The 11929-nt window shown below is 44.7% G+C and overlaps 1 protein-coding gene across 1 annotated transcript in view; it reads right to left on the minus strand.

Annotated features, from left to right (window-relative positions):
- CMTM6 (CKLF like MARVEL transmembrane domain containing 6) overlaps positions 1-8747 on the minus strand; it is a 40553-nt gene extending 31806 nt beyond the window's left edge. The window contains exon 1 of the mRNA XM_073678036.1: positions 8347-8747. Within this exon, the coding sequence (XP_073534137.1) occupies positions 8347-8472 (126 nt within the window). The 5' untranslated portion in view covers positions 8473-8747. The remainder of the gene's footprint in view (positions 1-8346) is intronic.
- Between the last annotated feature and the right edge of the window lie 3182 nt (positions 8748-11929).

The raw sequence follows: 11929 nt of genomic DNA on the forward strand, positions 1-11929 counted from the left end.
GATCCATAAAGTAAGTTATGCCGTTTACATTGCGAAATCTGATTTGCTTTAAACCATTTCTGAAAATCACTCAACTATGAGTCCAGTAAAATGCTAGTACATGTCCTCTCCTTAAAAGGGGTTTTTAAACAAAGTACATTTTAATTACAAGATCTTGGAATAAAAATAAGTTCCACAATTAAATGTGTAGAAAAATGTTCCTGTGCGAAGAATTCCAAATGAGGTGACATTGGGGAAAAAAACAACAATTCTGTTATTGCTTTTTACTCTTATTTTGTTATACTTAAAAAAAATAAATAATTTTGACTTGTCTTGCCGTATTTTTAGAGGCAGAATGCTTTCATTTTTGAATGGTAATATAGTAGTTGTATGAGGGCTGTTTTTTGTGCGACTCACTAACTTTTATTAGTACCAATTTTGGTACAATTTTCGCTTTTATTCCATATTTTAGGCAGTAAAGTGACTAATAACAGCCATCTTTCTTTTTATTTTGTTTGTCACCTATTCTGCACTTTGCTCTCCAGATCTCACTACTGAGATGTGTCTAATTGCTGACTGTCAGTCATTACATGTCTCACACTGGTAACTTCTCCTTTCATTTAAAATGAGCTCAGGAGGCAGATTCTCATGCAGATCAGTGTCCAGCCGATAGTCCTGAACAGCTCATTTACGTATAAGAAAATCACATATCAAGGTCTCATTTTATTGATCCTTCTGTGACCTGCGTGTCCATACAGACGGCTTAGGAGGGTTGATGCTACTGGCATATTCACTTAGTGACAAAGGTCTTGGTGTAGCTGTAAAGCCCCCATACACATTAGGGTAATGTTGGCAAAACCCAACAATTGTAATATGACCATTGTGCCATCTAACGTTTAAGTGGGCCGCTCACTTCCCAGTGAGGTGATCGATAACGTCTGACAAATGAAGGATCCGGCTTGATGAATTTCGAAACTTGATCATTTTGTTCAAAGTGTCTGGTGGCAACGTGCTTCCCTCTCCCCATTAAAGCAAACCTGTCACCTGGTTTTTACCATGAGGTAAGCCCACCACCTTTCAGCCCTGATATATACAGCATTCTATAAAGCTGTATATAAGCCCCCGATTTGACCTGCAAGACAGGGAACATACCTTTTATTATACTCACCTGGGGGAGCGGTCCGGTCCGAGGGGTGTCGCTTGTCTTGATCCAGTGCCTCCCTTCTTACAATCGCCATCTTCCTTCTTGCTTTGCATTGATGACGCGTCCCTACGTCATCCACACAGTCTGCCCGGCATTGCGCTTTTGTGCAAGCGTACTTCTCTACCTTCACGAGGGCAGAGCAAAGTACTACAGTGCGCAGGCGCCGGGACAGGTCAAAGACCCCCCCGCACCGGTGCACTGCAGTACTTTACTCTGCCCTCGTCAAGGTATTGAAGTACGCCTGCACAGGAGCACAAGAAGCATCCACAAGAAGCAAGAAGGAGGACGGCAGAAGGGATGCACCGGACCAAGATGAGCGACACCCCTCAGACCGGACCACCACCCCCCTCCCCCAGGTGAGTATAATAAAACGTAATTTTCTTGCAGGTCAGGTTGAGGGCTTATATGCAGCATTATAGAATGCTGTGTATCAGGGCTGAAAGGTGGTGGGCTTACCTCATGGTAAAAACCAGGTGACAGGTTCGCTTTAAACACCTGAATGCTTGGTCAACCAAAGCATGTTTGTGTATAAGACGGTTAGGCCACAGCCCCACTATCAGTATTTGGTCAGTATTGTTTCTCAGGAATGGGAGCCAAAACCAGGTGAGGAACAATCAGAGAAAAGGTATAATAGAAACAAGTCACCAATTCTGCATTTATCACCCACTCCTGGTTTTGGCTCCCACTTCTGAGAAAAAATACTGACCGAATACAAAATAGTGGGGCCGTGGCCTTGGAAGGAAATCAGTTGGGCACCTTTGATTCAGATTTTTTGTGACTTACTTGGCACAGTACCGTGCTGGTCACAATACAATCCCATACATTTGCAATATGCCACAATGGCATACAGAGATCTTTCGCAGCACAATGGGTCTCAGCTAAAGTCGCCATGTAACCCTAGTTTTGATCTTCTAAGTGAGGGGAACACAGCTCCTAATGGACAATTCTGATGTACAGTACGTTTTAAGAAAATCTGTGCAAGCAATCCTCTTTTATATAAAAAAAAAATCGTATTAGTATTTTCAGCTTAACAAAAAATAAAAAAAAGCTTATCTTATAGTACTTTCGTGTTTTCATGGTTTATTTTTCTTATGCACTTACACCCATCTGCATGTAATATAATAATTACTTGTTTTGGGGACAGAAAAAAATCACTTTCTTTATATGTAAGAAGGAAGAAACAACCAGAGTAGTCAATCATTGTTAGACATTTACTGATACGGGTTACTGAAATTGCAAGGTAATTGTTAACCAACGTACCTAGTTAAAACATACATTACACTTTATAACTAGGCATCAGTTTGTAGAAGTGAGAATCATGAAGCAAGTCATCAATTGTGACCAGTCCAAAAAATATGGGCTGCTTCATTACAAGACAGTGAACGGATAAATAAGAAGTAAATGTAATCAATCGTACCCCATTACATTACCGGGACAGAATTTCTACCCAGTAGAGGTAAACAGGAAGCAGGGATTTGTATAAACTTGCTGACCACCCACTGTATTAAAACATTGGGGTGGTCCGGATACGACTCTGCGAGGATGTTCTAAAACAGAGGATGTTACAGACGACCTGGGGACACTCATTACGTGTGGAGGAAAGGCGATTCTGACATCTAAGTAGGAAAGGGTTCTTTACCGTTAGAGTAGTTTTTGGAATACCCTACCGCGAGAGGTAGTAATGGCAGATACTATATCCGCATTTAAAAAAGGGCTGAATGATTTTCTCATGACAAATTTCCTTGTGGGCTATAAATCTAGCAATACATTACGTCTACTTGGTCGTGAAAGGATGAACTTGATTGACCTACGTCTTTTTTCAAGCTACAGAACTTCACGTGTGCGGTGTTGGCAGTCAGAGAGAGGTGGACTCCCAACAGAAGGCAGAGATGGTTTGATACCATCTCTGCCTTCCTGCTCACTGTATACACAGTGCGAAATGAGTGCTTTGCATACAGGAAGCAGAGACCGTGACTCCTTTTGTCCTAGGAGATCACAAGATCCCTGAGTCCAGGGAGTGAGCAGCCCCAGATCATCTCTCCAGATAATCTAATTTAATTGGGGCTAAATTTCTAGCCTTTGTTATAGTCAACAATTTAGAAAAAAAAAATATTTTTAATACTGAACTAATCTATTATGACCTCATAGGAGTAATCTGTGAAACAAATACAAAAATAAAGACAATGCAAGGAAAAATTGTAAAAGAAGAAAGTAACTGCTAGTCTGAACTGCTGTTTCAAAAAACAAACATGTCTAATAGATAAAAATTATTTTAATGGAAAGGGAAAAAATATTTAAAAATGAATATTTTAGAACAACTTTGTGGTCTTAAAAAAAATAATTAAAAACCGACACAGTCCGATGTTTTACATAGACTTGTCCCATGGGTACGCGTGGTATTGGAGCCACTTGCAGATATTGTTTACTCGTGCCAAATTATTATGTGAAAATAATGCCAGAACTGTACTGCCCCATAGTATAACATTAGGCCGAGTATTATCTGATGAAACATCACATAGCACTAGGTCGTGTTATACCTTTGTGTGAGCAAACCCTAAAAATGACAAAAAAAAAAGAAATAAATAATCTCAACAACCAGGAGAAAATGGCCTGGTCTTGAACTGGTTAAAGGGAACCTGTCATTATGGCATGAATCAGAGCCTGGCAGCAGGATTGCAGTTAGGCATGTGTCACTCTTGCTATTACTGATGAGTCTTACTCAGAGCCATCTCCATCTTACTTGTTGTCCTGAAATAAAAATCATCATCTGGAAATTTCTATAAACTTTTTGAAAAATGACATAACTTATTAGACCAGATGCAGGGTAGGGAGAGTCCGCCAGATTTTCCCTGCACGTGCAAACATTTATAACATTCCACATGGGAAACCCCTGGTGATGACCTTCTGAGGTCCACAAGTTCCTGGCATACTTTCTCTGTGACATCATTGCTTGTTCTTTTCAACCCTTTCCATATCCATCTGCTGTTAGTCCGCTCCACCAGTCACAAGTGCCAAAAGATAAGCGGCTCTCAGGACAAGAGAAGCTTTGCGGTCATTTTCACAATGTACACGTGCTTCTCGAAAAATTTGAATATCATCAACAAGTTAATATATTTCAATTCTTCAATACAAAAAGTGAAAGGCTATGTGCCCACGATGCAGAAATGCTGCATATTTTTTACGCTGCTCCCTGGCAGGAAAAACGCATGCGCATTTTACATGCGTTTTTCCCGCCAGGTAGAAGCGTTTGTTAAGCATTTTTGCATGCATTTCCGCATGCGGGTTATCAAGCGCTTTCCAAGCGATTTTAGCATCAGTTGGAAAAGTGCTTGAGAACTTGTTCACACTATATAAATCCATGCAACAGGCATGGATTTATATAGTGTGACCAAGTTAGTTAAAAAAAAAAAAGAATAAGAATGGTAAAAAATAAAAAATAAAGTTTATACTCACCTTCCGATGTCTTCCCGGTGTTTTGTCTGCTCCATCCGGTCTCTTGCACTGCTTGCAGGGGTGTGAAGGACCTGCGGTGACGTCATTGAGCCATGTGATGGGTCACATGACTCAGTGACGTCATGGCAGGTTCTTCACATCAACGCGAACATTGCAAGACACCGGACGGAGCAGACAAAACACCGGGAAGACATCGGTAGGAGAGTATAAACTTTATTTTTTATTTTAAATTCTGTTTTTTACAGTTTCTATGGTACCCAGGTCTGGATGAGAGTCTTCTCTCCTCCAGACTTGAGTACCATCTGCACATTGAACCGTGTGATATCCGTATGTGCAAATGCAGTGATGCGGATGTCACGCTGTCCAATGCAAGTCAATGGCGGCGATTACGCAGCATAAACGCTTGTAAAACGCTACGTGGGCACCCAGCCAAACTCATATTATATAGTCATTACAAACAGAGTGATCTACTTCAAGTGTTTATTTCTGTCAATGTTGATGATTATGGCTTACAGCCAGTGAAAACACATTGCGCCCACTGGCCGGGGGTGTGTATAACGCATTCATACCCTCCAGTCCCGGGTCAGAAACCGGCGAATCCCCTCAGCACAGTGCGCTGGGGGGATTCATAAGTCTTCACACCCCACGTGATTGCCGATGGTTTGCTAAGGCAGCTGGGGACCTACTGAATGCCTTTGTCTCCATCTTTGTGCTCCTATGAAGTCTAGTCTGTGACTTTCAGATTGTTTAAGATATGTGCACATGACAAGACATCGTTTTCAAGCAAATTCTGCCTGGAACCTGCCTGAAAAATTGTTTAAAGAAAAAAAAAACGCCAAAGAGAATGAACATAAGCACAGTAATTTAAGAAAATTACTTGCTGTGCATGTTCCTTCATTTGTAACTTCTTTTAACCACTTCAGGCTTCAAGAGCCGTGAAACAGCCAAAAGAAGTGACCGGTCCATTCTTCAGGCTGTGACGGGTCCATTCTTCAGGCGGCTTCTGCTTGGAAACCAATGTTATGTATGGAATAAAAATTAAAAAAAATGCTGCAATCGCTGTCCAAAAAGTTGTTTCAGCGAAAACACGGCCAACATCTTCTGGAACATTCTTCTGCTTCAAAAACAATGTGGGGACACTGTGCACATAAAACTGAATGCGACCAAACGCAGCTTTAAGTCCCTTATAGGGAGACTTTATATGGGAAAAACAACAGGAATAGCCTGAATCTTTCTTTGTTTCCCAATACAAAAAGAAAAAAAAAAAAGTATTGGGTGTCACCACATGGTAAAAGTTTGACCCATCAGTCTAGAACTATTTAACAAACATTGTTACAATAACCCCCGTCGTTACAGGCAGGGCTGTGGAGTCGGGAGTCGTAGTCCATTTTGATGGAGTCGGAATAAAATGGACCAACTCCAACTCCTAAAATATATAATAAACTGGGTACAGTAGTTCAATGCAGTTTGTGGGGAATATTTTTTCATAAGAATTTGGGAAAGTAATGAAATGTCCTATAAATGTCTGTCCTATTCCTGATCTAAGGGTCTAGACTTTTAGCTGAGATGAATCTGTGTTACAATAAATTTATCACTTAAACATGAGCCAAGTATGAGGGAGTCGGAGTCGTGGAGTCGGTGTTATGGAAATTGAGGAGTCGGAGGTTTGGCTTACCGACTCCACAGCCCTGGTTACAGGCCTCATAAAATGGCGACACAAGCCAATTTTTTTTGTATTTTACAAAGTTCTAAATTTAGTTAACCACTTAAACAATAAAAAGTCACTTAACACACTTGTCACAATGACATCTTACGAATAGCACTTCTGCATTGTAATATTCACACACTGCCAGAGAGAGTTCGTCTCAGGTCAGGAAGAGACATATGCTTCAAATATTAAAATAAGTAACTCTCCTTGTACAACACTGCTATCATTTTGGAATTCTGAGTGAGTCAATTAATACATAATAACAGGCTATAGACCACATTGTCACATTCACACTTTTTGGAAAGCTTGTGAGAACTCAGAGGACGATACTCCGCAGCCTTTTGTGTCCCTTACACTACATTGCACCAGAGCTCAGATTATAAAGGCGGCCACAGGTTGTAATTGAGAAGAAAACATTAACAGAGAAGCTGCGTCTTCGTAGTTTGGGGAGTTGCCGAGTTTCTGATCCCGCACGCTACAGATCAGCTGCCTTCTCAGAACAAAGGGCAGGCGCTTCCTGGAAACCACATGAGCAGCATGGAAATCACCATTTGTAACATGACAAACAGAAGTCTGTAGGTGAAAATAAAAGTCTGTAGACAAAGGCCAAAGTTATGTTCTAAAAGGGAGATAAGGAGCAGGAAAGTCACCACTGCCAAGTCTGCTAGACTAAGGGAATGGTCTGGTTTTATCTCTGAGGCCAAGTTCTACTTCTATTTGTATTCCCACTCATGACTCGGTCAGGGGCTGCAGCATGAATCTCTGAAACATGGCAAAAGGGGTCCGAAACATGAAACGTTGGCCTCCTGTCTGTGACACAATGGTAGTAGACCACTGCAATTGTCTATTAGGGTATGGGCACACGGCCCCTTACTGACTCCGCCGTACCCGCATAGTTTTTGAGGAAGACTCTTCAGTAAAATTCTGGCTGTGGTTTTTCTTAGTGTCTTCTTCGATGTCTTTTTTGATGGCTTTTTTCTTTCATATATAAAGAATCTTTTGAGGGCCAAGAAGGACACAAATAAAAAAGGCTTATACTCCGCTGCCACCTCCTCGCTGTAGACCCCCAATACTGACTAGACCCCCTGTGAGGCCCAGTCACTGCTAGAAGATGTGATGGGAGAAGGGGCAGGGAGCTGGGACAGACGAGTAATCACTTATCAGTATATGTATTATTTATCCCCTTCCCTCTGTTTGTGATTCTTTGGGGTCTGGAGAGGCCTCATCACAATCTTTTTTTTTTTTTGGACGGGGGTGGGGGGGGGGGGTGAATTGTTTATTTGACGTAAACTACATTTTTCAGACAATCCAGATTAATTGAACCCAAAATGAATTTAAAAAAAAATTCAGATTTCATTAGGCCACGTTCACACGATGAGCTTTTGATGCTGCAGATTTAATGTAAGTCTATGGGATAAATCGGCACAGACATCTCCGTGTACCCACTAGAGAAGAACCATGTTGTGGATGTGAAACGCCCCACAGGTCAGATTACACTCAGTAATAAAACACATAGGGCAGGAGATTCCTATCAATCCCATCCACTGTGCTGGAACTGTAAGACGCATCGAAACTAATAGACATCGTCAGAAACGCCTAGTGGGCACTGTAGCTTAGCGATGTAGGTTGTGTGGGGCGCAATGCACACAGGTATAATGCGGACGTGCGGCTCCAGGACAAGTATATGAGGAGGAGGCTGCAGGTCCTCAGGCCCCCACTCTGGGGAGTGCAGTACACGACCCCCACACTCCCGGGCACTACCCCGCTCCCCGCACTCCGCTCTCCCTGGCTGTGCCCCGCTCCCCGCTCTCCCTGGCTGTGTGCGGCCCCGCTCCCCCTGGCAGTGCTCCGCTCTCCCCCTGGCAGTGCTCCGCTCTCCCCCTGGCAGTGCTCCGCTCTCCCCCTGGCAGTGCTCCGCTCTCCCCCTGGCAGTGCTCCGCTCTCCCCCTGGCAGTGCTCCGCTCTCCCCCTGGCAGTGTGCCGCCCCGCTCCCCGCACTCACCAGTTGTAACACTTTCAGTAGGAGATGTCTCCGCTCCAGCGCGGTGCCGCACAGCTTGCTGTTGGGTTTGACGGTCGTTAAGGGCTCTACCGTGGGATTGTACGCCGGGGCCGCGTTGTCCGCCATGACCGAGCAGTGTTAGTCCGTGGTGTGTGGGGACGAGGGCGGCTTCTCTCTGCACTTCCTTCTCGTTAAGCGACTCCTAGAAAATGGACTCCGACAGCGAACAGAAAGCGAAAGCAAGAAGCCATTGTGGTCTCCTCACACTGCGGCGGCTCCCCCTGCTGCTGGCGTCATGTCAGGAGGCAGCAGGCGGCCAGGACTGACCACAGGCTCACTATGGCTGCTGACCTCTCCAGGGCACGTCTGCCTGCCAGTCCCCGGCCTCTCCTGTGCCCACATGGGGCAGCACTCCGCTCTTCATCCCATTCATGCTTGTGGCCATCAGGTTGTTTCCTTTGTTCTTTGTCTTTTTTTTTGTTTGTTGTTTTTCAACAAATTGCAACTAAAATAATCATGATTAGCCAAGTTCCAGCCCCTCCCAGGTCGCCCCCGAAAGTCAGATCTGTGTCATACAGGTGACTTTTAGTTTTCAGTAATGTGCTGGACACAGGGGAATCACTGCATTGGGGATTTCATTCACCCCCATTTCCGTAGGAGTATTATCTCCAACCCCGCACCATGCCGCCATTTGTGAAAGAATATATTTAAAGGGGTGGTCCAGATTTAGCAGGAAGGTCTGCAGTCGCCCTGTGACTGCAGACTTGTGAGTCCTCACAGCCTGCAGTCAGGATTCTCCGGTGCCGGTCCCGGACAAATTCAGAGTAGACGTGCGCAGCCTGAAGAGCCCCTATACTTCATAGTATAGAGCAAAAGATGCCGGCATCAGAGTCGCCATGAAGACAGCAGCAAAACCGCCAGTGAAGCAGCGTCTGGAAATTGACCGCTGGCGTTTTCCTGAAGCAGCTTCTCCTGGGACACTTGGTGACTGACAAACTGTGTGCACTTACCCAAGGCTTTTCTCCTGCAGGAATCCAACAGAATCACGGCAGCTCCATCAGACGCTGTATACACGGAGGAGGCCACGTACACAAAGCTGACAGTGTGTACATTCTCAGGCTTGACTTAATGCATGAATATTAAATTGTCCCAGAAAACCCTAAGGCTGTGTGCCCACTATGCGTTTTTTAAGCGTTCCGCAGCGGCAATTCCACTGCAGAAACACTTAAAAAAAAACGCTTGGTAGAAGGTCTGCTATGTTCCCCAATGATAATCCGCATGTCCTGTGCACATGCTGCGGGAATTTCCACTGCAGATTATCATTGCGGGAAAATCCGCAGCACTACCAATTATTTTGCGTAATCGCAGCATTTTCGCCGCCATTGACTTGCATTGAATCGCTTAATATCCGCATGACTACATGTGCACATACGGATATTAAGCAATTCAATGTGCGGATGGTACCCGGGTCTGGAGAAGAGGAGACTCTCATCCAGACCCAGGTACCATAGTACCTGTTAAAAAAAAAGAATTAAGATAAAAAATATACATTATACTTACCTACTGATGGACCCCGGTCTCCATAGCGATGCATACTGGCTTCCTGGCAGCTTGCGATGGTCTAAAAGGACCTGCCATGACGTAATTTAGTAAGCTGACGTCGGCGTTCGCGTGACCCCTCGCATGACTAAATGACGTCATGGCAGGTTCTTTTACACAAACGCGAGACATCGGGAAGACCGGACGCACCGGAGGAGACCGGGAGCCATCAGAAGATAAGTATATATATTTTTTTTTTTTTACCATTTTTATTCTTCTTTTTAACTAACTTGGTCACACTATATAAAATCCATGCCGGTTGCATAGATTTATACAGTGTGACCAAGTTGTCAAGCACTTTCCAAGTAATGCTAAAAGCGCTTGACAACCCGCATGCGAAATTGCATGATCAAAACGCTTCACTTCCGCTTGTCCCTGGCAGGAAAAACGCATGTACAATCCGCATGTACAATCCGCATGTACAATCCGCATGTACAATCCGCATGCATTTTTTCCGCCAGGGAGATGCAGAAACGCTCAGGAAAAATCCGGAGCATTTCTGCGTCGTGGGCACTTAGCCTAAAGGGTCTATTCACCTCAATCATGGATCACCAGGCCAGAAATTGTAAAATTAGATAGAAGTCAAGGTGTGCTGCAATACCACGCTCCATCATAGACATTGATCACTGTAGGATATGCCATTATGTGAGATGAGCAGCCACTTTGTTGTGCTAGTCTCATTTGAAGGAAAAAGGGCGATCAAGTGCAATAAACATTTGATCACCAATTGCATGAAAGAGCTGATACATCCCATTATCCTGTACCTGAGCAGGCAGGAAAGAATGGCAATGAGACAGGGTGGCCACCTTGACTTTTTATGTTTTCTGGACAGCTTATCAAAAAATTACGGCCAGACAATATTTTTCCGGACACATTGTAAATATAATAAATCATTATGATTGTGATACATTTATACAGTCCATAATTCTGATATGAAGACATTATCTGCATTCACAGTAAACTGTAAAATGATAATTGAAAACAATCTATATACATTTCTTCAGCCTCAAAAAAAATCAGACTCCTTAAATTTTATTTGCAGATAGGGCAAAAAAGTGACCAATTTTTACAGACTGTCCTGGAATTTCTGGATGGTTGGCACCCCAGCTGTCCACGTGCAATTGTGGCACCCCAGGGGTCTGGTTTCCACAGTAATAGCTGTATTACGTCTGTGAGCAGGTGGGAGGTCTCCTGGGCAGGAATCCTAAGCATGCCACACCTCCTGCCCAGTCCTGGGAGGGGAAGAACTTCCCCTACATAAACTGGGGCTGAGGCAGGGTTAGAGAGAGGAGTTCCAGACAGAGACGGAGTCTGGTCTGGACACGCAGAAACAGGGACAGATAGACATCAGGAGCTCTGTAGGAGCCAAGGAGAAGCGCCAGGGGCTGGAGCTATGCAGAGCTCGCCCTGGGAGAAGGTACTAAAACCGGACACAGGAGTCCGAGGCTGTGGGGACTAAGATATACCCAGCAGCAGAATCCATCCGGCAGGGGATTCCAGGTCCTCTGGCCATAAAAGCCCGGAGGCTCAGTCACAACGAAGGGACCAGCACCGCCATCCCGGAGCGGAGGCTAACAGGAGGCCCCAGGTCACCAGCCATACGAGTGAGCACCACACGGTATACCCAGGGACGTGGGCTACTTGTAACCGCCGAAAGCAGGGTAGCCAGGAAGGGTACAGACCAACGGGAAGGCCTACAACTCCACCTGGCCAGGGGAACTCCGGCTTACTCGCAGACTAACCAGGCCCCAACTACTAGCCAGTACTCCCGGGGGAATTTGCCTTGTACCATCAGTAAAGGCCCTGAACTGTACCCTCGCGTCTCCGTGCTTCCTTGTCGCACCGTTAGTGCTGGGACATCCACACCATCACTCCCAACATCACCCACATCCGCTGCCCTGAGGCCATACCTCTCCCGTTGGGGGTTATATCAACATTGCTGCACACCTATACCACCGGCCTCAGCGGTCTGCCCTGCAGCGGC

This window comes from Phyllobates terribilis, unplaced genomic scaffold (assembly GCF_046119375.1).
Source record: "Phyllobates terribilis strain yellow unplaced genomic scaffold, ASM4611937v1 Scaffold_4__5_contigs__length_816908805, whole genome shotgun sequence".
NCBI lineage: Eukaryota > Metazoa > Chordata > Amphibia > Anura > Dendrobatidae > Phyllobates > Phyllobates terribilis.